Source organism: Alligator mississippiensis, chromosome 4, assembly GCF_030867095.1.
Source record: "Alligator mississippiensis isolate rAllMis1 chromosome 4, rAllMis1, whole genome shotgun sequence".
NCBI lineage: Eukaryota > Metazoa > Chordata > Crocodylia > Alligatoridae > Alligator > Alligator mississippiensis.
In genome coordinates this window covers 118,424,388-118,451,686 of record NC_081827.1, presented here as the reverse complement: position 1 = coordinate 118,451,686, position 27,299 = coordinate 118,424,388, and the positions used below count along the sequence as shown (strand labels likewise).

The 27,299-nt window shown below is 46.7% G+C and overlaps 2 protein-coding genes across 8 annotated transcripts in view; one reads left to right on the top strand and one right to left on the bottom strand.

Annotated features, from left to right (window-relative positions):
- The window catches only part of LOC102574347 (BH3-interacting domain death agonist), a 33,938-nt gene extending 23,200 nt beyond the window's left edge, over window positions 1-10,738 (top strand). For 5 of the 7 annotated variants that reach the window (XM_014609268.3, XM_059726534.1, XM_019489422.2 and 2 more), the window contains 5 exons: window positions 3,012-3,080; window positions 4,003-4,222; window positions 5,671-5,807; window positions 6,619-6,831; window positions 9,817-10,738. In XM_014609268.3, the coding sequence (XP_014464754.1) occupies window positions 3,072-3,080; window positions 4,003-4,222; window positions 5,671-5,807; window positions 6,619-6,828 (576 nt within the window). In that variant the 5' untranslated portion in view covers window positions 3,012-3,071 and the 3' untranslated portion in view covers window positions 6,829-6,831; window positions 9,817-10,738. Of the gene's footprint in view, window positions 1-3,011; window positions 3,081-4,002; window positions 4,223-5,670; window positions 5,808-6,618; window positions 6,832-9,528; window positions 9,626-9,816 lie in introns of all 7 variants that reach the window. The other 2 variants (XR_009461806.1, XM_019489423.2) reach the window with 2 other exon arrangements.
- Window positions 10,739-11,200: 462 nt separating this feature from the next.
- The window catches only part of BCL2L13 (BCL2 like 13), a 97,881-nt gene continuing 81,782 nt past the window's right edge, over window positions 11,201-27,299 (bottom strand). Inside the window, exon 7 of the mRNA XM_014609226.3 lies at window positions 11,201-18,466. Coding sequence (XP_014464712.2) covers window positions 17,651-18,466 — 816 coding nt within the window. The 3' untranslated portion in view covers window positions 11,201-17,650. The remainder of the gene's footprint in view (window positions 18,467-27,299) is intronic.

Below are 27,299 nucleotides of genomic sequence, written 5' to 3'. Positions count from 1 at the left end.
CTGCACTTGAGTCAGAAGGCTTTCCCTGAATTTCAAGCAGGAGTTGTGAAATCAAGCCTCGGGCTTTCCTAGGAAGTAGAGGATACATGGCAGCCTCTGGGGAGAGGCTCTGCATTGTTCCATCCTGCACTGCGTGGAAGGTCAGGCCAGTTGCTCCAAACAAGCTGGGGTTTATCCTCACCTGGCTGCGCTCACACTGACATGCAGTGGGCAGCCTGGCTGGGGAGACAGACACATGGATCTGAGCACCCAGGTGGGCTTTGCTTGCGTGCAAGGAACCATGCTGTGCAGCCATGCACCGGTGCATCAGCGCTGGTGCTGCACTTGTTGTCAGTGCCACCAGGTCTCCTGAGGGAACATTGCACAAGTCTTGCTGCCGCAGTTCAGTGAGCTGCTCTGATCATTTAGTTGTGCATTGTGGGATGTCTGCCCTCCTGGGCATGTGGGGTAGGAGGGGCTGAAGGATGGCAGTGGCCCAGGGGTTTGGCCCAGGTTCACGCTGCAGAAGGGGTCAGTTATCAGCCTGAATGGAGGCAGCACATGTGCTGGCCTGTTGCCCAGCATGGGCCAGGCAGCCTGGGTGGAAAACACCAGTCTTGTGGCGAGAGGCTTATATATGTGCACAGGAACTGGTGAGGGACCACACTGCACTGAGAGCCTGAGGTCACAGTGCAGTGGACACGGGTGCCAAGATAAGTGGGATGTTAGAAAGCTGCCTTTGCACAGCACCCTCCCCTCCCCGTGCCCTCAGCTGATACAGCACAAACCTTGTGGGAGTCCAGGAAGGGACAGCAGACATCCTAGAAGAGGTACTGCTAAGGGGATACTAATCACTTCCTTTTATTCTGGTGCTCTTGATGCTTGTGGGGTAGGGGGAAGGGCAATTTCCAGTGGGAAGCATGTGCCAGCCACAGCTTTGTACTGACAACCAGAGAGAGCTGGGTTCCTACCTTAAGTGAGGTAACTCGAGGTGAAGGTCTGGTGAAGATGAAGCAGCAGTCTGTAGATTTTATAGGAGCTAGCATAGCAAGTTGAGCTAGTCTTGGGGTTTAACTGGACCTCATGGGTAGAAACAGCTTCCCAAAGACACTGCCTCAATTAAGCTAGCACCTTTTGGCTTTTTGGTAGTGGTGATCTAGCGCAGTGGGGTCAAACATACGGCCTGCAGGCTGGATCTGGCCCTTGGAATTATTCAGCGTGGCCTGCCAGTAGGCTAGTGGGTGCAGGAAGTTGGAGGGACCCCTGCTGCAGTGTTCAGGTGCAGGGTCCCTGAGCCCTGATAGACGTGGCTATTTCAAACAGCTCTTGCTGCTGACCAATTGTAGACCCCCCCGCTCACGCATGCCTCTGGACACCTGCTCCATGCTGCCCAGCCAGAGCCCCATGCCATCGCATGTCCCTGGCTCTATGCTGTCGTCTGGCCAGAGAGGCATGCTGCCACCCAGCCCTGGCCCCGTGCTGCTGCTTGAACACAGCCTTCTACAGTTGCTTCTGGCCCCTTGGATCCGGCCTGGGAGGAGAGGTGCCCTTGCAGTCTAGATCCAGCACAGGGTCTGGGGGAGGGTTTGATACCCCTGATTTAACTTAACAGTACAAGAGAGCTGTGGTTTTGAGTATGTCTGTGAGTGTTTGTGTGCACACTTGGGGGTCCCCCACCACTTCTTAGCCTCCGTGTGTGTGTGTGTGTGTGGTTCATCTTTTAAAGGTTCATTCTAACTTCGATTGAAGGCACTCTCGTTGTGGTCTTTCTTTTGACTTCGATACTAGCTGGTTTCTACTTTCATCTCCTTTTGCTCATATAATCACTACAACGCTGCGCTTTGGTCACCGCTTTGCCAGCTCTGATGGGATGGCATGTGGGTGAGGGATTGTTGTAGTAAGGCAGACTCCAGACTCAGCCTCTCATCACTGCTTGGTGTCCTCCTTCCACCCCCTTCCCATTCCAGGATAATGTGCGTCTCCGTCCCAGCCAGCACCTTCAGAGAACTGGGCAAGGAGCCAATGGTGTTAAAGACTTAGTTCCCTTCTCACCTGACAGTGGGGTCCAGCCAGGTTGCATCAGACGTGCACTGTCTGAACTGGGAAGTCAGCATACACCATTGCTACCTCTGCAGTGTCTGCTCTTTGGGCAAAAGACTTCAGTCTCCAGGGTGCTCTCAGTTGTGGCACCATTTATCCATATTAACTTACGTTAAAATCCCCTTCTTGCTCCAGCAGGGGAAGCTGTAGGCGTGTGGGAGGCTGCCTTCCTCCATGTGTCTGGTAACTAGATGGTGGGTTAGTTTTCCCCTAGCAGATTCTCTGTGGCTCCTCTGTGCTACGAAGCATTGATTAAGTGTTCTTGGAGGCCTGCGGCAGGACACAAATAACTTGGCTCTCAACCAGGCCAGGAACTTCTATTGGGTTATTTTGTTTGCCTGTGTTTTTGTGTGCATGCATGTGTGCGGTGTGCCAGTGAGTGTATTGAGAGCATCAGGCACAAGATTGATCGGTGGATTTATTTTAAAATACATCAGGTGAAATGGGTGTCACAGAGCTAATGGCAACTGCTCTTCTTAGTGCTAGGCTGCCAAAATTATCCTTGTGACAGGGGCTGGACAACATGGAGAAGCCAAGAGGCAAGGCTTGCTCTTAAATAGCCAAGGAGGACAGACCTCTGGCTTTGCTCTCATCACAGCCATTATGTGTCAGCCCGCAGGCTCCTTTTGCTCCCATGCACATGCATGTGACAGGAAGGCCAGAACCTTTGGCTCATTTCAAGGAGGGTGGAGGTGCTGTATCCTCACAGCTCACCCCTCTTTACCCCTAAGTAGGAGCCTCTGTGTTGGACCAGCCCAGTGTTCACAGCCTTACCAATGACTGCCAGACTATAATGGGGAAGCCTGCCTGAACATCCCAGGCATGGGTATCTCCAGGAAGACTCAAAGTGGGGCCAGGTTGCCAGCCCGATGGGGCAGTCTGAGCTGAAGGGCTTGCAGACACATTGGCATTCTTTTTTTTTTGTCTTGTAGGAAGAGAGCGTGTGGGCAGAAAGCAAAGGGTGACGCAGCCACCCCATACCAGCAGCCCCCATGGACCAGGTCAGTTCCATACAGGCTTTGCCTCTCTCAGTGCTACACGGCCAACTTCTCAGAGGTGACTAGGGGTCTTGAAGAGGCCTCAGCTCTGGGGTCCCATCTGAGACCATTTAAAGGGCCTTCATTTTAGAAAGTGCTGACTGAGCCCTACTTTCTGGATAATTCAGTTTTTGCATTCAGCATCACTAGTCATTATAAGCCAGGAAGTGCATTTAGCCTTTAAACATTTGGAGGGGAGTAGTGTCTAGGCCCTTGTTTCATAGCTCCTGGTTGTAGCTGAGCTTTTCAAGCACCACATTTCCATGCCCTCCTGTGGCCGTATGTGCAGGCAGAATGCTCCCTGCCCTGTGAAGATGGACGCGCCTACATGTGTGAGGTCATATTCAAAGTGCTCTGCCTGACGCTGTCCCAGCTAGCAGCCACAGTTCTCTGCAGTGATCCGGACTTGGTCATTACTGACTTGGCTGGGCCCCTTCACATGGTGGCATGAAAAGGGAGGCTTGTAACTTCAGAGTCAGTTCTTCAGGCACGAGGATCCTCCCTTAGCATTGCTTGTACTGAATGGGCATCCGTTTATATCAAGAAACTGCATAATTGATACACACACTAAGCGGCTGCTAACCTTAGATTTGGGAATGTGGGCGTGCACATGTGGTTCTTCTTTAATGGTTCATTCTAACCAGGCATGTCATCTTTGCAGCCCAGAATGCACAGGGCTGCCTAGATTGAGTGATCCTCTACCACCAGATTGCTTCCCTGTAGTATGTGAAGCCAGGGCAGCCAGAATGCCGCCACATGACTCTGCAGTCTCACTCACTGGGTAACATTAGTCAGGGCTTCTGGAGGAGGTCACAAGGCAGCCGTGTTCATGTCAAGCCAGATTGCCTCCTTGCCCGTTGGTTTAACGCTGACCGGTTATTTCTAGGGCACATACAGCGATGGATTCAGCCAGCTGGAGAGCCTCCTCCTGTACTCCTTCCTGGACAACTCCCAAGACTGTGCCTTCAAGGAGAAGCTGCAGACTCTGAGCTGCAGACACACACCCCAGTGCGTGCCCCATAGAAGAGACTTCCATTCTTTTTCTGATGATGGAGAGCTTCAAACAGACGGGAACCGTAGCGGCCATTTCCAAAATGGCGAGCCAGGTCTGTGTCTTTGCCGTCATACGCACAGCTCGTCTCTTCTGTAGCAGACTGACCCAGAGAGTGTTTTCTCCACTGGCAATTGTTATGTTCTTGATGAGGACAAGTGGGGTTTGCTCAGCTGGTGTTTGGCACCTCTGTGCCTTTTATTTCTAGAGCACTAATCACAGGCCTTAGGTAGTTTTTTTGTGCCACATCTTTCTGGAGTGTTAAAATGGAGCCTGAGGCTAAGCCAGTGGCGTTGCTGCAAGCAAGGGGTGTACTCCCTTAAGCCTTGCTTTGTGCCTCGGGCAGTGTCTGGATCAGCAGTGTAAGGGTGCAGGCAAGCACCTGGGACACCGGGGGTGGGGGAGTGGCAACGGCTGGTTGCCACTGCTTGTGATTTGTGATTGCATGGTAGCCAGCAGCAGCCACTCTTTGCCCCCAACCTGACCTCTCCCAAGTCGGCACTCGCAGCCCTTGCTTTATTTGCTCTGCCCTAGGTGTGCCACTGGTTTGGATATTTGGCACCTGTTACCTAGTTTAGGAACAAGGACTTCAGGAGCTGGCCTACCGAGCAAGGACTCCTGGGGCTGAAGCTGGCCCCTTCTACTAGGCTTGTATGGTGGGGAAGCAATATCCAACGGCTGGTGGAAAAATAGGAATGGTAACAGTAGGGGGCTGTGATGCAGTGATCTTCCCCCTCCCCCCAGGTGCCATGAAGGTGCCACCTTGGGCTGTAATTTTATTTAGACTGGGATGCTGAGCAGGGCTGGGTGTGGCTCATTGCTTGGATAGATCATCTTTTCAGAAAATTTGGTCTTACAGTATGCAGCACTCGGCCCTTGTAATAAGCCTTGAGCTCATGTCCCAGTGCAGGATCAGGGGAAAGTTTGCAAGACAAAGATGCTGTATGTAGAAGAGATGTGAGGTAAAATCCTGATTTAAGGTCGTAAAAGATCGTGTGGATTTTGTTTTTCCTTCAGGGACTATGAGTTTATTAGAAGCTGTGTCTGGGTTAAATTTCTGTTGTGAGGTAGGTAGCCATGTTAGTCTGAAGGCAGGGCAGCATAGCACCTGAGACTGACTGGCTCAGAGGCACAAACTAGCAAGCAGGTGATATTGCATCTGAGAAAGTAGACTGTTGCCTGCAAAAGCTTGTGCCTCTGAGCCAGTTTGCCAAATTTAGTTTGATAGCTGTGTGCTACTCCCTGGCAGTGCCATCCGAGTGGTGTGACATTTCTTCAGAGCTGTTGTGGCACTGGTGTACTCCCCTGTTAAAGTGTTATGCTCCAGCAGTGGCTGTGTACCATCGATGCTGAGGCAGCTGACATACTGCATACAACAGCTGATGTGGAGCAGTGCTGTGTGAAGCTGACAGCAACAGTCTCTTCCATCCGCTTGTTTACACCAAACTTAATTTGGGGCACAACTGCACATGAACTAAATCCTGCTTCAAATCTTGACTTTAGGTTCTGAGACGGGGGAAATTTACCGAATCATTGGCGCTCAGCTGGCTGAGATTGGGGACCAGTTGGCTGCTGAGATGCAGGCGGGACCAGTAGATGATCTTGTGCAGCAGTTCCTGAATGCAAATCTCTCCAGTGAGGTAAATTAGTGCCAAGCAATTCTTCACTTAATAAAAATGGCATGGGTCCCTCTAAATGTACTCAGCAAAGCCATTTTGAAACCCTTCCTGTGCTGCATGTGGTCCTGAGCAGTCAACTCCTTTTACAGCTCTGCTGGGTGACTGTCAGATGCGCTGCGTGTTTGCAGTACCATGTGAAACAGGTGGAAATCAGACCCTGGGCAATGGTCAGCAGTGGCTGTTCCTCTGCTCCTGTCACATGCACAACTGAGCCTGTGTTTAACCAATACAACCAGTGACAGGCGTGTTTTTAGCCCTGTGACACTACAGAGCTGGGTGCTGCAGCAGAACCAAGCTCTCCTCTTGTTCTTGAGACATTAGACTCTCCTTCTCCTCCTTGGAAGGATCTATAGTTGCAAGTTTCTGTTTGCTTCCATGGGGACCTATTGTCCTCTTGGAACCACGTGTATTGGCTTTGGCTTACTCAACCATTTGTGTCTGGGATAAGAAGTTTTTTCCAAGCCCTTTTCCGCTGCAAGTTATGGCAGCATGGGGGTTTACCCTGCAGGCCCCTTTGAGGCTGGTCAAACCCTGCACACCAATGGCTGAACAAGAAGGGTTGGAAGATAACGTCAAATCAGCTTCTGTTTCTGTTAGGGTTGATGCAACCTCTCACTCTAGGTAAGCTGAAATCCTGCCCTGGCTGTGCTTCGTTCTGGTTGTGTTGCAAAGGGAATTGAGATAGCAGCACAGTGGGGAATGTTTGTTGCTGTCTTGGACTGTGTGGAAACTGGTGCCCTTGTGACACAAGTCTTTCCTCCTCCTGGCACAGGAAATAACAAGGTGTCTGTCTCAGATGGTGGAACAGGTCCTGAAATCCATCCCCTTAGACATGGACCAGGAGAAAGCCAAGCTGGTGCTGGCAATGGTTTTAGCCAAAAAAGTAGTGAACAACGTGCCATCCCTCCTACACCGGGTCTTCAGCACCACTGTGAATTACATGAACCGGTACCTCCATGACTACATCCATAACATCATCTGATAGGTAAGGACCATTGTGCCAACCATGGGAGAGTCCCCCAAAGATGGTGGCAAACTGGGCACAGGAATTTAGGGAATGATCCTGGCCAGGTAGGGGGCTGGGGGTGACCTAGTATGGCTCTTTATCTTACAGCAGCTGCATACCTAGAGAACATGGGGTCTGTCCACTGCAGTATAGGCACAGGAGCTGACAGGGGCTCTAGTCTGTCTGCTAAAGTATTAGTGCTGTTGGCAACTGAGCCAGCCGCAGCAAGAGCCATGGGTAATTGGTATGGAGGAGGTGACTTCTTTAGCCATTTGCAGCTTCTCTCTCATTAGACTTTAATTCAGACTTTAGCACAGTGCACTTGGCTGTGAGGGGGAGGTACAAACAGGCAGACACCTATTCAACTACCAGCTTGTCTGGCACTGAAGAGCTTAGCTTCATTGCTGACACACTCCCATCCTAGGTGTTGTGTGTTGATGGTTCAGCTCTGTTACACCTACTGCTGCTTAGCAGTGAAGGGGTAAGATAATGTCCTTGCTCCTGCAGAGGGAGACAGGAGAGCTGCTCAAGTCATGAAGAGCAACTCAACTCTTCCTTTATTGCTGTTAGTGCTGACACAGGCAGAAGGGATAGGACGTGAGGTTGAAACTGCATCTTTCCCAGCGGGGTACTCTAAGCCCCATGCCACAGGACAGGCATTATCCCCAGCCTGCTCCAGTGCTGTGCCACTGCCCCTTGCATTGGCTAACATAGCTGGAGGCCATGCAGTGTGGGGGGAAATCTCTCTCCCTCTAGGAGCATGCTCCCTCCTGAGAAATATCCTTCTCATTGCGCCAGCCTATGGCGTTTTCTTATCCTGACTCCATATATCTCCTTCTCATGGCTGCCTAGTGCTCAGAAAGAGCCCCAGAGAAAGACCTGTGTTATGCTAGCTTGTGGCAATACTGTGCTGAGAGGCCAGAAAGGTGTAGGTGCAAACTCCCTCTGGGGGAGCAGGGTTAGAACTTGAGTCTCCAGTTCCCTGGACAAGTACCCTAGCCCCTCTGCTGTTGGTGCTAATGGGTGTGAAGGCTCCTGCTGCGCGCTTTCCGTGACGTGCTCAGGTAACCATGCATGTACCCACCAGCCTGTAGCCTACTGCCCAGGCCAGGCAGACTTTACTAAACTCTCATTTAAGTACAGCTGAAGTCTCACACCTCATGCTTCCTGCCTGCTTACCCTGAAAAGCTTCAGCATAAGGGGCTAGATGCACAAAGGGATGTAAAAGGCTCCAAAATTTAGCCCCAGTGCCCATTCAGTTGCAGCCCAACCTTGCCAATGCTTAAGGTTTATAGAAATATACCTGCTGTTACTAGTAAAACTTCCCAGGGAGCCTAGTGGTCTTCCTAAAACACCCTGCTGCTCAGCTGTCAGGCTCTCTGAGGCCAGGGCAGAGGGACTGGGATGTTGCTTTTTAATCCAGTAGCTCCCTGGTGATCGTATGCACCCGAAAGGGGAAGGACCCAATTCAGTTGTTTCCTCTGCTTGAAGGAATCTGAACTTGCATCTCCCTGGAAAGGCCTGAGACTTCAGCCAGCACAGTAGAGTTCATTCAGCTCTCTCTCTCCTGTGAAAGCTGTTCTACATTACATGGTAATGCAGTGAACCAGAGGAAGTGATACTGCAGTCTTGGCCTTGTAAGGGCAGGGACAAAATGACATGCACCTGGGAGAGGGCTAGTTCCTGATTGCATGAACATTTAAAATAAGTAACCATGCATAAGAGGAACCTATACCTTTAGCATGGTGAGAACAGTGATGTAGCCACCTATTTCAGAAGTCCAAGGGGGAGGGGATCAGGAATGGGAAGCCTTAGACATACAGGCCTTCTGGCTCACAGTAGGGTCCCTCTGCCCAATACTTCCTGTTGTTACCTTAAGCAGCTTCCCCCTCACCACACTGCCTGCCATGGCTCCTGTTCTGTGGGGTGGACTGCTTTGTCACAGGCACAGATTCCATGACAAAGGGAAGTTGGGCATTGCAGTCCTCAATCCTCTTGTGAGGTTGGCCCAAGGCCTAAAAGAATAGGTCCTCTTGGAGGAGTGCCACTAACTTACCAGTACACCTCCCAGGCAGGTGGGTCAGTAACCTCTGCTCACTAACCGTTGGTGGTTCCTATGTCAGGAACAGAACTGTGACTTACCCAGGTTTGCACTATATCTACCGAGGAGCATCTCTGGGAGGGACAGTTGGGGTGATGGGGGCTGTGACCTGAAAATGCGCCATCACTCTACTGCCAAACCTGCCTAGATGAGAGGCATCTTAGCCTGCAAGAGTACTTTGGTCAGTGTGAGCTATAATGGCAAAAGAACTGTTCCCAGTGTAACTGCTGCTACGCAAGAGGGGGATTGCTCTTCCATCCGGCATATGAAACTCCCATAGACAAGGCCATAGAGCAGTGGTTTTCAACCTGTGGTCCACAGACATCCCCCTCCCCCCACCCGGGGGCCTGCAGACTGCATCTAAGGGGTCCATGAAAGACTAGTATGATCAGTCAAAGGTAAGTGAATATCTGCAAGTATAATTTACCTACACTTATAAAATACAAAGGGATCCACTCCTCCATTTGAAATTTTTAGGGGTCTGCAAAAGAAAAAAAAGATACGCTGTCATAGAGTAACAGAAATCTGGTGCACTGGCATGAAGCATACTAATGCACTGTAAATTGTTTCATTAGGATAATGAAAATGGGTTGCGGGGAGGACTAGATCACAGACAGCAATGAAGCATTGGGAGCCTGCCTTAAACCTAAACTCTGCCCTTTCCACAAAGAGGTAAAGCAAAAAAGGGTTTGACAGTCTTTCTGAAATCTCTCAGCTCCCTTGCTACTGAATGTTGTGACCTGCTCCTCCTCTGGCTAAGTACAACCCCTCTTAGAGAAGGGCAGTGTGCACCCTCTCAGTGAAATCTGTCCTGACGTCTTGTCCTTCCTAACCAAACCACTGTTTTGTTTCTGTTTCTCTAGAGCTGAATGAGACCTTGGTGCCATCCACAGGCTTGGAGAGGGTTACAGCCTAGAACTCTAAAGGACTCAAGGACCATTCTTTGTGATGCGGTTGAGACATGTCAATAGAAACCCATTATTCTGTTTTTAGACTTTTATAGAGTAGCAAAACAGCACCAGTAGTTTTAGCTGCATGATTGTTCTGCTAGTCTGAGACATGTAAGAGTAATGCTTGCCCTTACTTTTAATACTTGGTAAGAAAGAATTAAAAACAATGCTTTTTACAACAGAGACTCAGTGCAGGTGAAGATCTTTGTATCTCAGGAAAAAATGCCAGTTGGTATCATGCTCAGGTGTTCCTTGAAGCTGAAACTAGCCCAAATCCTGTGCACGAGGGGAGGATGGATGTGTGTGAAGTCTCAGCACATTTCCAATGCAGTGCCAATCATCTGGGCTCTAAGTAGCTGCATCATCCTGACCCGAGGTGGGAGTGAGCAGCTATGCTGCAAAGCCTTTCCCAGGCCCTGTTTTTTCCTGATGTTTTACTCCCCTGTGTGTGTTATGAGCTTGTGCAGATATTCTCTGCCGCTGGAGCAATTGGTGTTTCTCTTTTACCCACAAATTGTGCCCAGATAAACTAAACTTCCCAATCAAAGGAGAAGCAGATTATAAAGTGGTCAGACTGTATCAGGGAGTGAACTAAACTGGGTATACTTGAGCAGAACACACTTCAGCTTTATGTGTAGCCAGTTACTATAAAGAGAAGGAAACTAGGAGGTTGGCAGCTTCTTTTCATCCTGTTAAGCACCTCTGCTCAGCTTACCGGGAAGGCACTGTCTCACCCTGAAGTAGTTCTCTGTAAGCCAGGCCAATACATCTACACTGCCTGTAAATACTGTCTTTAATTTTAACTTAAAAATAAAATTGTCAGCTCTGCTATAAATGTAGCTGTGGTAGTCTGAATTTGCAGAAGGGTCCATCTTTAAACCATGCTTTTAAGGCATCATTAAAACCACTGTCCTGAATCCCTAACCCCTTCAACTTATTTTATGTTCCTACATTCTTTAAAGGCTTTCATGGGTTTAGATCTATGGTAATAACTAGTGCCAAGTTTTACAAAGGGAAGTCACCCCAATTACTGGCACTGAAAGGTGGTTGTAGAATGAATCTAATCACATTTTTCCTAGGACCTCCTGCTGTGCAGGCACCAGGTGAGGAGAACAAGGAATGGATACATTTTAGCAGTAGTGAAACTAAATGAAAAAGTCTGCTATTTAAGCCTGCACATTAACTGAAGTGGGATTAGATGTAGGTTACTGAAGCATCTTTCTGGCTATCTGCTATCATCCTTGGTGCCTATAATGTTCTAGGAAATTAATGCAAGAATAGTCCACGCTAGGTTGGGTTTGGTTTTTTTTGGAAAACTGTACCATTTATTAAAGTGCAACCTGGGGTCATGGTTTTACACTGGTGTCCCACTGGGGAGGAAAATGTACATACCCCCTTCAATTAAGCTGAATAAGAACCAGTGGAGCTGGAGAGAACTCCTTTAGCTCTGGAAACACTTTTATAAACCAAATGGCACAAGAGGCTTCCCTGCTCTTCCCCCTCCCCCCATAGTGTGCTGCACTTGCATATTAAAGGAACAATCAACGTAAAACAGTTCCTTGAGTAATCAGCAACTGCTGGATGTCAGGACATCTTTTCATACCGAGTCAGCCCAGCCCCAGAGCCTGATATTCCTGCAAGTCAAGTGACTACCATCTTGTTTCTGTAAATATAGAGGAAGATAGGCTCTTAATCCATGGACATGGCATTTTGCTTCTTGGTTTGTTATTCAAGGGGCAGTCTTGTAGTCCAGGTAGACGTTTAGCCTTTCATTATTTGAATGAGAGCTTACTACTGTGAAGCTGGAAAACCAGGAGGAAACCCCTAACATGCAGCAGCAGTATGATGCAAGCCTTCCAGCCTGCTCAGTCCATACGGCCACTGTCCCTCACCCTTCCTCTCTCACCAACTCGCCTCACCCCAGCACATCAAGAGGAGTTTCTGATATAAATTTTAACTACAGCTCCCATTTCTTTTACAGTACAAATTCAGGCTGCTAACTATGGGGGAGCAAGTCACTCTGCCTAAGAGACCTAGAACAGGTTAACTGTAAATAGAAGGTATGTTAAAGTCATACAATCCTTTAGAAAGAAAAAGTGGCCAGGAACTATATAACCAGCGTTCAGTTTTCTTGGAGATGACGTATATCAAGCTGCTGTAGTTATCATTACCCAGCTATATAACTAATCAACAGGTCTCTATCTTAACCTTGGCAGATGTGACAGCAAACCAAGAACAACTGCTCACAACTACAACAGTGCTTTAGTTACCTGCTCCAACATGCTATGTTCAGTAGCTGCCCTGTGAGAGATCTGGGAACTACTTGGATCAGAAGAAATTGGCTTGTGCTTCAGTTAAAACAGGCTAGCCCTTTTCTGGTAATCTCAGTTGCACTCTGAAGCACAGCACCAAAATAGCCAGGCTCAAAGCAATGCTAATGTTGCCTCTCATTGCCAAGAGCGCATCTCACCGAGTCTACACGCTGCCTCAGCTCTCAGCCTTACCCTCCTGGAGGTGAACAATACTGATATTCCTCCCCTCTGTGACCTGCAGGATAGGGGAATGTGTAGAGGAGAGAATACAGCCGAATCATTCCGCTAGATGTAATCCAGAGGGACAAGGTAGAGAGTCCTTTGAGGTTTCATATTTAAAAGGAAGAATAATAAAGGCCAAGTCTACACTTGTTTTGGCAGCATAACAGTGTGGGGGAGCACTATGCTAACAAAGCCCTGGTGGAGATGCATTTATGCCAAAACCCTGCTTTTCAAGTTTTGGCTTGTCTGGGTTCACTGATGAAACTCCATTGGCAAAAAAGTGCTTTGAACAGTGGTCTACCCTGAGAGGGTTTTGCTGTTGTGATAACAAGACTAGCAAAACTTAAGTGTAGAGAAGACTTAAGTATTTGGAAGGTATCATTTTTCTACTACTATCATTTATAAAAATGCTAAACCTTGCATTTCATTCCTTTAAGACTAAGTCTCTCATTTTTATCAAGGGTAATAGAGCACTACCTGTCTGTTTGTAAGGAGGTGCTTGAAAAGAAGAGCAACTGGATTGTGCTAACTTGTGAAATTCCTTCTCTAAGCAGAAACAGCAGATGTTCTAAGAGTGAGATGTTCTCTAGACGGAGGCTTGGAAAAAAACAGCCTCTTGCCAGGTTTGTCACAGTAGCCCTCCTCACCCTTCTCACTCCCATTCCCCCACATTTGCAGTCACTATGTGAACTTATCTGCACAGTCAAAGTAGATGCAGCAGATGGTGATGCTTATTTTCCTCACCAAATTAAGTGAGAATTCCTCTTCTACTAGGATGGTCTTCTTGGTTCTCCAAAAAAATGCCGTTTATGTATTGGTTAAACCTCAGCCCTGGCAAGCATCTATTGTTATCTGCAATACTAAATGCTTCCAAAAGTAATTTCTAGCCATCTGTTGGGGGGTTTTCTACTCAACAGATGGAGGCAGCTTGAGCAAGTACCTGAATTCTTGTAATTGTAGCTGGCTCCAGTAAGCAAACATGCATTAGAAGTCAGAAGCACTGAGTTCTATATTCCTGGCTCTATCACCAAAACCAAATCACTTGGGCACCTAAATCCTCTACTGGATGTACCCCCAAGGCCAAATTGTAACCCTGAAATGCCAGCTCAGCCACTGCCCAGCCCTTGAGGCACCTAAACTCCACATGACTTTAAAGTTCCTCAGGTGCTTAGGCCAAGCCCAGAACTGCCACAGCTCCGCTCAGGGCTGAGCAGCTTGGTACTGAGGTCACACCTAACCTTTCCTGAGGTGGCAGGATGCCAGCTTTCTGGATCCAAGTGCTGTAAAGGCCCAATCTGGTAAGTGATCTCAAAGCACATCTTGCACACTCACTGCCAGAACTGGGTACTTCACAACTCGGGAGGCAAGGAGCAAATCCCTATACCCTAGTGGCCAGGACACTCACTGGGGTTGCCCCAGGTTCTGGTCCCTGAACTGTTAATGCATTTTCCCATGATTGTTTAATGGACAGAAAAGGGAGGCACTTACTCCTCTTACTCCACCTGTATTTTGTGAAAATAGGCTAGCTTATGTGCTAACTCCTCGAGAGAGGTCACAGCACTTAAGCTTAAAGTAGAGGAAAGTGCCTTCTTGCAGCCTGATGTAGGGGTAAACCAGACCCTGCCTCGTGCATTTCCAACTTGTCAGCTGAAAGGACTCCCTGCTTTACATGCCAGCTGGTGAGACCCCATTCCTCAGCCTCCAACTCTCCCCAGGCACTGACAGGGAGCCCTGGGGCTGCAGATTCTACTAAGTGGGAAGATCTGCTAGGGGCATGGAGGCACCCTCAAAGTCAGGCCCCACAATGCTGAACACAGGAGTGGAAGCCCTTCTTGTGGCTCTGACTCTAAGGGGTTAGTGATTTTATCACAGCTTAAGGATGTGCAGCAGACAAGGGTAAACAGAAGAAAAAAAGAGTTCAAGATAGAAGTTTAGTTAAGGTAAAGTCCACTCTGGGACATATTTTGAGGCACTTAATTTTGGAAAGGAGGAAGGGGAGGTGCAAGCAAAACTAATGGTACTTTAATAGAGCATTATATGAAATCAGGCAACTAGTGTCTCCCCTCTACCAATTCTAAGAACTATACCAGGAAGAGATGGTGAGCACACGACTTGGACAGACCGGTAAGTCCTGCAGTCCAGAACTGTGCGTGGTTCCTAAACCACAACCTACCTTACAACAAATAAGTGGCCCTCCAAGATGGTGACAAGTAACACTATACTTCCTGCTTCTCTCTGGGTCAGTTCCATGCTGGTGCTGGCTACAGCTGCATCAGACCTCAAAGGTAGCAGTCAGTAGAGCCCTTGGACACCCAAATACGTAACAGGCCATTTCTAGTGGATGGGGAGATCCTAGAACATACTAATATAAATGAATAAATATAGAGCATAAGCATTGGGGGAGAGGGAGTCATACTCTTTTTCAACTGTCATTTACCAATAAGAGCTCAAGATGGAGAACAATCTTCATAGTTGAAACCAAAAAGGAGGAGTAATCTGTGTGACTGCGATGGAAGACATTTTGTTCCACTTTTACAGCCCTGTCTGACTTTTGCATCAAGGGGAGTATCACCATGATAAGGATTTTTTTCTGGCCTGAAAGGAAATACTCTCTACCTTTTGTCCCCCCATCAGTAACCTGTGTCCTGTCCCCCTATTACTGGATTGATGAGTAAAGGATGGGATAAAAGGACATTTCATAATTTGCACACAAATACTCGGAACGTGGTCAGAAGCAAACCTTCGTGCAGTGATAGGACCCACTGCACGAATAAGGACGGGAGTACTCCCACCCAAGGAACATCATCCCCAGAGAGAGCAGGAGTCACCAGCCCAGAGGTAAGAACAGATCTACTCCCCTGGTGTTGGCAGACTACTGAGGAGTGGAGCCTACCCCACAGGTAAAGCACCCCTTGATACACAAGACAAACCAGACACTGAACAACAAATCCCCACTCTGGCTAGGGCACAGACTACCCCAAATGATGACACTCCTGTCATCATTTTAAAATGTTCTTAATTTTAGATCAGTTAAATGAAGACAAATTGAAAACCACTCTCACATCTGTGACAAAAGGAATACTGAAACCTTTCTTACCAGACTGGTCTATAGGGAAAAGCAGAAGAGGCAACTATGGCAAGAATACAGCCACAGTGCCGTTTTGCTGCATGTGTACCGCAAAAAACAGAAGACGGGGAAGAACTTACTATGACAATTGTGCACACTCACAGCAATGAGGATCTCACCAGGACATGGCCAGATAAGGGAAGGAAGAACTAGGTTAATTTTACAACACAGCAAAAAGATTTCTAAGGCCAGCTTATCACCACTTGTGCATGGGGTAAAAGCAGTCCAGCTTATAGACCGTAATAATCAGCAGAAAGAGTGCAAAATTCCTGAGCTAAGCGGGCCCCCTCCACAGCAATGGCACCAGCTGTACAATCCCTCTCCTACCAGATTCTCTCCCTCTAAAAAGTTTCCTTCACCTAGAACTTCCCTCCAACCCCTGGAGCCCTCTCGAGAGAAGTCACCCTAGCACAAGTTTAGAGCACAAAATCCCTGAACTCTGCTGGGTTCCTGTGGACTGCCAGCATTAGGAGCCCTAAGGGGGAGGAAAGGAAAAGGGATATGAATTAATTTCATTTGAAAACAAATAAAATAAGAAATGCATGATGTTCTCTTCATTCTCAGCCCACTGATTTGTAAGAAACAGAAACAGGCGTATCGCATCAAAGACAGCGATCAAGGCTGTTAGAAATAACATCTTTTTTAGGCTCTAAAAAAAAGCCTTTAACTTGCATGAGGCTTTGTTTTTACTTTCTCATGTTTCCCATCACCTGTCTAAGCCACAGAGCCAGGATAAATTTCCAAAAGAAGGCAGCAGATTTTCCTGGGGACTCTGAGACTACATCTGTAAAGCTGCAGTATAGACTTCACCATTCACAAACAAAGTTTGTGATCAGTGGCTAGGTTATTTTATTCCAAAGTAACTGCACTGTCACTATTTTCACCTGTCATCGGCTACATTAATTGATTCTTTCTGTGTTGTCCACGAGCTGCATAAAGAGACTGCACTGTGCTGGCTCCCCCTAGGCCCAGGAGCCAAGGCCAGAAAAGAAAGGCTCACTGCTGTTTGCCTTAGTTACACCTGGAACAACGGAGATTCTCTCTGTTTGTCACAACCCAGGCTGAGTGAAGGCTATGAACATCCTCTGTACTTACCCTGTGAAGGACAGCAGTAAGCTAGGGAACAAGGTAAGGACAAAGCAGCCATTTAACCTTTCAGCTTCACCGAGTGCATCAGCTGGCAAGGCTCAACCTCCTGCTCAGGTTTCTTCATGCAATTATAAACATAAGGGTGTTATACTCTACCTGCTGAATGAGCGCTAGTATCACAATCACTGTCAAAATGGCAGAGTGACTCCCACAAGAACCATGTCTGTGGTAAATGAACTGTGTCATTAAAGTGGGCCGGGGAAGCAGAGGTGTTCTCAGACCAACAAACAGTTGTAGCACACCTACCCCACCGCTCCACTGGCAGCACAGAGGGACTCTTCTGCACTTCTCTCCAGACAACATCAGAGCTCAGAGATAATACAGATAGAGAGGCAGCATCTGTACAAGATGGGGCTTCAGGAAGTATTTGGGGCTAAATAAGTGTGATAAAGAGGTATAGAAGAAGCACTCTCCCACTGGGGTTTAGAAGGAACCTGGGAGGTTATAAGGAGAAGTGCAGTACCTGAGAGGAAGCCGAGACATAAGGGAGACCAGCCTCACGCTACAGGATTAAGGTGTCATTTTGTTTTGTTTTTCGGGAGGTGCGAAAGGAAGTGACTACACAGCATAACTGCAACAGCAGGTCAGTCGCAAACTAAAAATCCCAGGGGCTAGCAGCAGCTGGCTCTCTCTTCCCCGGGAATTCTCTCTTCCAGTTTCAGTACACAAGCACCCCCTTTCTTCAGCACCCACACTTACAATTCTTAAATTTATAGATTTTTTTTTTTTTTAAATACCCCTGTACTTTAATTCTGGGGGGGGAAAAAACAGTCCCCACTCAATTCCACTAAAAACATGATTGTCCATAGCCTTGGGCACATTGAATACCCTCACCCCATCACCATTTAAGTTACATGAATGTTCAATTAACAGCAGGCAGCTCAACCTTTAGAAAAATTGGATCCTGCCCACTCCCCGCCTCCATCTCGAAGCCCTGCTACTTTCTCCTCAGCGCCAGTGCTACTCCCACTGCCACAGCCAGGATGGCCACTGCAGCAGCCCCTCCATACAGCAGTATAGATTTGCCTTCTGGCAACAGGATGGGTTTCTCCTCTGCAGCGGCAGATTTCTCTTCCATTTCTTCCAAGCGGCCCTCCTTTCCCACTTTTGTTTCCTCTCCTGGAGGCAGTATTTTCTCAGGTTCTGGCGCAGCCTTTTCTTCTGACAACGCTGGTTTCTGGGCAGATTTACTCAACACAGGGATTTCAGGTTCAACAGGTGCCTCAGCTACTTTCCCCTCTTCCTTGTGTTTTGCAAGCAAAGGTGCCATCGGGCTTGCTTTTTCAATAGCAGAAATTACAGCTTCAGGCTCTACCTCCAGCAAAGACACAGGGGTTTCTGGGAAGACCTCCTGAACAGTCTCAGTCTCCACAGCCGACACCACTGCCTCCTCAATCCCCTCCGGTATCTCCTCCTTCTCCACGTGTACTATGTCAGAGTTGGAAGAGTTATTCTCACTCCTTTCTTCACCACCTCCATTGCTGTCCAAGCTCTTGACTTCTTCAGGATCCATAGCTACTTGCTGCCAGGACTCAGGTCCAAGGGATACTGGCAAGCTCTCTGTGTGCCAGCTCTGGCTAGCTGACAAGGAGACAGGCAGGCTCTCTGACTGCCAAGATGTAGTCACTGTGGGAGACTCCGGGGGGCTCACCTGACCAGAGTTGTCACTGGTTAGGATGTAGATGTCATTGCTGTCCTCTGCTACAATCCCAGGGTATTCCTCCTCTTCAGAATCCAAACTAAAGACAGTACCCTAGAAGAAACAAGAACACAGATCAAACTGATAAGTAACAATGTTCAGGACAGACTGGAAGCATCACAAGGCTTTGCAACAAAACCAACGGGCAGGGGGGTAATTTGTCTGCACAGACCTACTGGAGTTTTTGAAAACGGATCATTCGAGATAGAGCTCCTCCACGGATCCCACCTTTCCCTGCAGCATTTAGTAAGTTGTAATATTTAGACAACAGAAACCAGATGAAAGAAAGTTAATGTGTTTTAACAAAAAAGGTGTAAGAGATGGGTTTCACCTTCTGCTTGCTTAGCATACGTACTGTGTACTGCCTGTCTAGTGCTGAACTACCTCTACATCTCTATTAACACTATAAATCTCCTTATGCTACCTGTAAATCTGTGGCTCTTATCTCTTCCTTCAGTCTGTACGTGATTTGGGTCCTTGTTTGTTAACTCTCCAATTTTTCATATCGCCTACAAGTTTGATCATAATTTAAATTAAACCACAGAAACAACAAAAAAGCTATGCCAAGTGAAGAGGGAAAGCTGTTTTTTCATTTGAGTAAAATACACTATGCCTATCGTAAAAGTCTGGTACAGGGCTACAATTCTCAGAGAGAGACGGTGCATGAAAACTGACAATTCCCCACTGGGGCAAGTACAGCTCTACAGATTCCCATTTACCACCCGATGAGAAGTCGTGAACCACTGCTCTGTGGTCCAGGTTTCTGAAATTGAAAGAGTAAGCTCATTTTGAGAATAGGCTGGGTAAAAATCAACAATTTTTAAAATATTGATTTTTTTTATGTAAACAAAATTCTGTATTTAAATCGTTTTGGGGGCTTTTTTGTTAAGTATGTAAAGATAGTTTTAATTTAAGACGTATTAGAACTCAAAGATTATCATGGAATTGGGATTATAACTTCTAATTATATACTATTTGAAGCAATATGTTCATGTAACCTTTTTAGAAAAGCTTTATAAATAAGTCACAACAGGCCATGGACTATACTAGGGGCCCAATGTTATGGGGTTCCCAGAGGCTCCTCTATATATTAGTAAGGATTAAAGAAAACCGCTCTACCCAGTGGGACTCAGTGCTCAGTCTAGAAGATCTTATTAAGCATCTCTGTGATGCTGAGTTTCAGTTCTCAAACTGTGGACTTGTGTATATGGAGGTGAGAGACAACAGACCTGATTACCTACCCATCAGCCCTACTGTCTCTCTGCAAGTCTGTGTACACAGTCAAGCCCTTGTCTGTCTCGAAAAGTGCAAAGTTTCAAGAAGTTAAATGAACAGAAGATTGTTGGGGGTGGAGTAGATCTGGGCAAGGAAGAGGAGTCTGAAGTTAAATGCAAGGAGGGAGGGGCAGTAGAAACAAGAGAGAAACATTTTGAGAATATTCCACAAGTTCTGAGGGATAAGTTTCTGAGTATAGCCTCTTCACTGATTTGAGATCTAGTGAGGGAATGGTATGGTAGAAGGGAAAACCTATCATGGCAGCAGGTTTGTCAGGCTATAAAAGAGACCGTTGTTTGGGAATATTTGAATGAAGGTTATAACAAACAACAAGAATGCACTTTTTGTAGAAAATAATGATTAAATCAAGGCTCCCTGCAAGTGGGAATTTAAATCAAATTTAAATCAAATCCACCCTGTTTAAGAACAAAAAAATAGAAGCAGAGAAAAAGGGCTGAAGTGGACCCTGAGTGGTTGCCTAGCTCAGGGCTATCCAACTGGTGGCTTGCAGGCCATGAGTGGTTAACATGCAACCAACAGGCCCCAGTGGCTGCCTCTCCCACTGCATGGGGAAGGTCTATGTAACAGAAGGACAACATGCCACTGGCTGCACTCCACTGGTGCAGTGTGTGAGGGATGCTGGAGTGGGTGCACCCACAGTGTGTAACCTCCACGGTATGCTTCCTGAAACTGAGTGCAATGTCTGGCCGCAGCAAAGTTAGACAGCCCTGGTCTAGTTCAACCCCCTGAGGAAGGCAAGATCACCTCTAAAACATCACCAACAAATGTTTGTCTAACCTGCATGTCAAACCCACTGACAGAGATTCCACAGCCTCACTAGGTGTCTTTGTTCCGGTGCTTACCCAGACTTATACTTAGAAAATTCTTAGTCTCCCTTACTGCAAGTTATGCCCATTACTTCTGTCCTGTCCCCTGCAGACATAAAAAACAACTCATAAGCAACCTTCTTAAAACACCCTTTTAGTATTTGAAGTCATATATCATCATATTGTCTTCAACCTTCTCTAGACTAAATAAATCTCCCTCCGTCCAACCTGTTCTCATACATCATATTTTCTAGATATCCAGCCAATTTGCCAATTTGTTTTTCCTGACGTGCAGTACTCAAAACCTGGACACAACACTCCTGATAAGCAGGGATCCTGGTTTTCTCTGTTTAAAAATTGATGATAAAAACCTTGCAGATTCTCTGATTAAAAAAACCCAAATCTGCGATTAAAATGAAACTCTACTGTGTGTGTATATATAGCTCTCTCTTTCTCTCTCTCACACACACACACACACACACACACACACGTATGTATCAGTTGAATACAACTTGTAAATATTGATATATTTACAATGTTAAAGCAATTTGGAAGCCTACCAGTGCCTCAATCACTATAATAAAATAAATTGTAAATACCTATACATTTTGGTATCTGATTTTGGGTTTATCATGGAAAATCAGAGGTCCCCCTGCCCCCTTCACTCACCAGGACACAGGTCCAGCTAAAGCTGTCCCCCGCCACTGCTTTGTGGCACTGAGCAGCCCTGATATGCTGGTGCCCTACCCATACCATTGCCCCTCCCTCCCAAGCCACAGCCCCCAGGCCCTGCTGTTGCCCCTCACTCCCCAGTCCTGCCAGAGGGGGCCCCCAGCTACCAGGGCTACAGAGTCAGGGACCTGGATCCACACCCCCTGCCCCCCACAGCAGTGCCCAAGCCCCAGCTGCCCCCTGGAACTCTGCCAGCCTGCAAGGGGAAACCCACTGCTCCTGTGTTTTTCTCCTTTGAAGGTGAAAATCTGGGTTTACCACGGCAAACAGAAAACCCAGATCCCTGCTGGTAAGGCCTCATTAGAATAGAAAAATCATATTTCTTGCCTTGCATGTGATACTCTTCTTTACACACCTTGGTAAACTACTAGCTTTTTTTGCAACAATATCACACTTAATTATAGATTCTACCCTACTGTCACATACTCAGCTTGGTGCCATCTTCAAAATGAAGTGTGCACCTAAAGGTGGGTGTGATTACAAATGAGACTTGAAAAAGAACAGATGGAAAATACTGTTTACCATGTGACATTTGGCTCAGTAAAAAGTATGTGCAACAGGCACAGATTCAGTTCGTTTCCTCTGCTCCCAAATAAAGTAATTTTAAGCCTAAAGGGTATTTGGCAGGCTTTACAGCGCTGGTCCCTTTCAACTTTTGTTATTCATTCACTTCCACTTAAATCCATCTCTAATCTCTCTAGCTTCTTCACTAAATTCTACTTACTCTTCATCAAGTTTGCCTAGACAAGCCCACTGTTACTTGGAGGGTGTAACCTTTCCAGTTCTGCTCCCAGAAATGTCTTGCTTCAAAAACTTGCACCCTCCCACCTTCCTCAGAGACAGCCTCCTCCATTCCTCACAAATGGGGTGGATAAAAGGGAGTGCAATGGCAGGTTTGCTTTGCACCCCCCTTCAGCTGTGCCATATGTGAACTCTTGGCCTAGGGTCTGGTCAGATCTCCTGCTTTTGTGCAGCTCCAGAGCCCAAGACGTGAGAGCTGCTGCTGCCACTCATCCCCTCCCTTCCCTGATGCTGAATTCAGAGGGGAGAGGGAGGGAGGGGAAAGGCCAAAAGCAGCAGCGTTCACCCCCTGGGCTCCAGAATATGTGAAAGCCCCAAGCAGCTGATGGGCTCAGTGTGTATGTATAGCATAGGGAAGCTTGGGGGGTGAGGGGGGGAGGAGAGCCACATGCTACTTGCCCTGTTCCTGGATCTGCTGCTGCTTGCAAACAGTATGTACACTAGTCATATTGCTCCTGATGCATGAATCCAAGTACTTTGTCCTGTTTCTGATCTCTTTCCATATTTTGTTTATTGCTCCTTTACTGTACCTGAAAACATACTTTCTCTCTTAGCCCATCTCACTCTCTCTGCCAGTGCCCCACCCCAGTTTACATTTGCGAAGCCTGACAAAAGCAACACTGCAGCATTAGAGGCAGACTCCAAGACTAGGCTTTGCAAGTTGCCCCTAACTTACCACTCTGATGCAAGTAACACCCTTTATTCTGACCCCCTACACACACTACAACTCACTTCTGAGTTCCCTAAAGAAAAAACTCAGCAGACAAGCACTCTAACCTTTACAATGCATGCCAAAAAACCACAGAGCTTATTCACACTGAGCCAAAAAAGGAAAAGACTCTTACGCTCCTGATCAGGCTAACAAAAAGTTTAAAAACTTCTCTACATATATCAGAAAGTCAAATACATAGGCGCTCCAGGCACCCACCCAAAAGATTAGTAGGTGTTCAGCTCTCACAAGCCACAGCTGCTTTCTGCTTGCAGACGTTAAAAAAAAAAAACATCTTTTACTGAAAGCAGAAGTGCATTACTTCAATCTGGCTCTGCAGTGTCAAGAACCAGTTTGGTGCTTCAGCAGGGCTTTTTGGCACATTTAGCTAGAACCAATTCAATTGGCTATTAGATAAAAGTGCCAAAAAAGCCCCACTAAAGTGCCCAATCTTTACAGATGCTGCAGAGCCTGGCTGAAATAATGCACTGCCTCTTCTGTGCTTGTGTGGAGTTCGGCACAGGAATGTTCCAAGTTTAAAGTAATATTGGTTTCAGTCATGTTGAGCACTGGATTTGTTTGTATTTTACATGCAAGCACCCACCCGTAAAACTCAAAGTTAGCACTTATGGTCAAAGGGAACTGTAATGGAGGAGGGGAGTTGGGACACTGAACTGGGAATTGAGGAATGCAGGCTTAGTTCCTGTCCTGTTCCTGTTATGGGTTTCCTGTATGACCGTTGGGATGTCATTTAATTCTTGCTGTGTCTTAGTTCCCCACCTATAAATTGGTAACAACAATCCTTTACCTCAGTGAAGCACTCAGATACTATTGTGAGGGAATGAACATAAGCACACATAAGAAAATAAGCAACTTGGATCTATAAGAGAACAAATACCAGGTTATTATCTTAAAAAATATTATTTCCTTAGTCTACTAATCTTGCAAAATATTTGGGACTTTACTAAAGTATTTGGTGTTTGACAGAAACCTTACCTGGAAATTCAATTTAAATTACACATTTAAAATTATTATCTGGATTAAAGACTAACTGAAACAGACTTAAGAAAAAAACAGTAAAGGAAAATTAATCAAGCAGAATTTGAAAATGGATAAAGGGACACACTGAGTAATATAGGGATCTTCACATGGCCTTGTTTAATTCAACATCTTTAATGACTGGGAAGGAAAGAGAAATTAATTTAAACATTGTGAATTTTGAATGCAAATCTGACTCAGGCATGCAAGACTTCACTTTAATATTTTAAAATTATAATTAACTTGAAAAATAATGACCAGCCAGCATTGGCCAATAAAATAAAGCTGACCTCAACAGCACAGTAAAAAGTAACTACTCTTCCAAAAAGAGGGATATTTTCTCCCACTCCACCAGATGCCCTGCATCTTCTGGAGTCCGGTAGATCCCCAGTGCCACGTTTAGGCAAAACCAAGGCAAGCTATAGCTTAGGGCCTCCTCACATTATGAGGAGCCTCTAAGCGGCGGCTGCCGGACCAGAAGCGATCGCGGACCAGCAAACCGCAGCCCCGCAGAGCCGGGCGCAGAGGCCGTGACTCCTCACGCAGGGCCTGTTGTTGAGGTTTGGCCCACCTCCCCACCCAGGGGGTGGAAGTAACTTTGTGTTCTGGCCTGAAATTCCAGCCGCGGGACTCTGCAGTTTGCTGGGCCGCAGCCAAAGCCGTTTCCAGTCCGCAGTTTGCTGGGCCATGGCATGGAAAGGTTGGGAACCCCTAGCTTAGGGCCCCACCCTGTCATAATCCGGCTCCTTAGATCCCCCACCATTTTGAGCTGATTTACACCTTCTCAGAGGCTTCAGATCACAACTAAGGACAGTCAAAGTTATTAGGAAAAAATATATAGGAGGTTGTTTTACAAAAACTATGTAAATAAACCCATCAGGATGCTCACAACAGACAAGGTTCTACTAAAACTGAGACGTGGGCTTGCTCCCAACTACCAAAGTACAAGGCTGACAAAGAAAAGTGCTAGCTGAATAGAACACCACTGCAGTCATCATTAACTATGTTAAGACTAGCCATAAAGCCTAATAAGCTGGTTCAATGATTAAAAATCAGAATGAGAGGCCTCTGGTAACACTAGACTGCATTAATATATGCAGAGTATCACAGCTTCATTATGCAAGTTTGGTTCCCTCATGCCTGTGCCAACAGAGTTCAGATTTTTTTTGGAAGCCATATGCTTGAACAGAAGTTCATCTATTTCTCTGAAGATATTAATTCCGAGAACAAGTAGCACATTTTGGGATGGGGAGAAAATAAAGAATAGGAAGAATAAAAGAAAAAGCTGGATGGATCTTGAGGATTTGAAGGTCTTCAGTGAAAGAAAACTCAATGGCACTGGTATGGGGAAGGCTTAAGTTTCATGTACTGCACTGCAAAGATTTAACTCACAAAATAAAATACTTCAAGTTGGAAGGTCAGCTTCCCCACAAATGTCACAGATTTATATGGACCAGCTCACTGAAGTATGTAGCTGCCAACACACAAACACTCACACACACACCCCAACCAGCCAAACACCCATTTCAGGGCGCACACAATGCTGGAAGAAAGAGATGGATGAAGGGAAGGGTAAAATCAAGGGTCTCATTCAGGTCCCAAGCTGAAAACACACTGGACCTCAAGTATTTAGGTAACAATAAATCATAATTTTGTTCCTTTATTTGTTTGAAAATCTCTGTCCAAAGTTTTAGTTGAAAATACAATATAGGGAGGAATTATTTAGGACACAAGAATAACAGTTTTTGTGATGCCTTAGAGTGAGTTATTCTGAAAATAAAGAGGATAAAGCTAGAATTTCATAGGTATTTTTAAAAATAGAAAATGAATGACATTTAGAGCAATTCTGTCAATTCATCCACAGATGCAACCCTGCAGCGGAGCTCCTACAGCTAGATTAACTGGGGCCAGATGGAAAGTCTAAAATTAACTGTATTTTTTAGATATAAAAATTAAATAAGATGATAAAATTTGTTTCCTTACCTGTAGCTTTGTCTATTCTGAATGCAAACCCCTGCTCCCCAGAGCTGGGAGATGCACATTTTCCACAGTTTGAGGCAAAAGCTTACTAAAACCATCTCATGGTGGACTCATGGAACTGCAGGTAAGTCTTTCCCTAGGCCAGAAGTGTCTCACATGTGGCCTGCAGAGCTGCATTGTCTGGCTCCTAGAGGGGCTGGGAGTTTGGGGAAGGGGTCCACAGCTGAAATCTGGAGTACTGTATGGAGACCCACTGGGCACGCATGTCAGCAGCAGGGGTTAAGCAATGGCTGCATTCACCACCACGGCCACTGCTACTGTGTCCAGATCCAGCCCACAAGGAGCCCTGTGGTCTCAGTGAGTTTGACACACTTGGCCTATGCCATACTGCCACCAAGTCCCTCCCTCAGCTATCTGGGGAAGGAAAGGCCAAAATCTGAGTGCTCACAGCAGGACAGCACTCCATCCTCGGCCAGAAAGTATAATGACCATCTGTGGCACTTGGGAAAGCCTGGGAAAGGAAATCAACTTGTCACGAATGCTAAAATGCATAAACAGTAAGCTATTTTCTGGGTCCAAGTATGGGAGGGGAAGTACCACTTCTATTATTCTATAAAAAGAGAACTTTTCTTAGAGTACTACAAATCAAACACAGACTTCATAGACATTAGGGCTGGAAGGGACCTCGGAAGATCATTAAGTCCAGACCCCTGCTCCAGGGGCAGGAAGTCAGTTAGGGTCAAAGGATCTCAGGAAGATAAGCGTCCAAATGTTTCTTAAACAAGTCCAGAGTAGGTGCTTGTACCATCCTTGGAGGGAGTCTATTCCAGGCCTTGGGGGATCAGACAGTAAGGAAGTTTTTTCCTTATGTGCCGTCTAAAACAGTCTTGCAGAAGTTTGTGACTGTTGGACCTTGTCATCCCCTTGGGGCGCCCTGGTGAACAGGCATTCCCCCAGATCCTGATGCACACTCCTTATGTACTTATAGACAGCCACCAGGTCCCCCCCCAAGTCTGCACTTTTCCAAGCTGAAGAGTCCCATGGTTCTCAGACTCTCTTCATAAGACCTCTTCTCTTGCCCTCTGATCATGTGCGTGGCTCTCCTCTGGACACTCTCAAGCTTCTCCAGATCCTCCCTGAATTGTGGAGCCCAGAACTGGATACAGTACTCCAGCTGTGGCCTCACCAAGGCAGAGTACAGCGGGAGGATGGCATCCTGTGATCTGCTTGAGAAGCATCTATGGATGCAAGCCAGAGCTTTGTTCACTTTACCAGCTGCGACATCACATTGGTGGTTCATGTTCATCTTGTGGTCAATCATGACCTCCAAGTCCCTTTCAGCCGTGGTACACTGACAAGCCTATAAGCGTGATGAGGGTTCCCGCTCCCCAAGGTGAAGTACCTTGCATTTATCTGTATTAAATGTCATCAGGTTTTTATCTGCCCACTTTCTAAGCCTATCAAGGTCAGCTTGGATCACCAGCCTATCCTCAGGTATGGATGCTCTACCCCAAAGTTTGGTGTC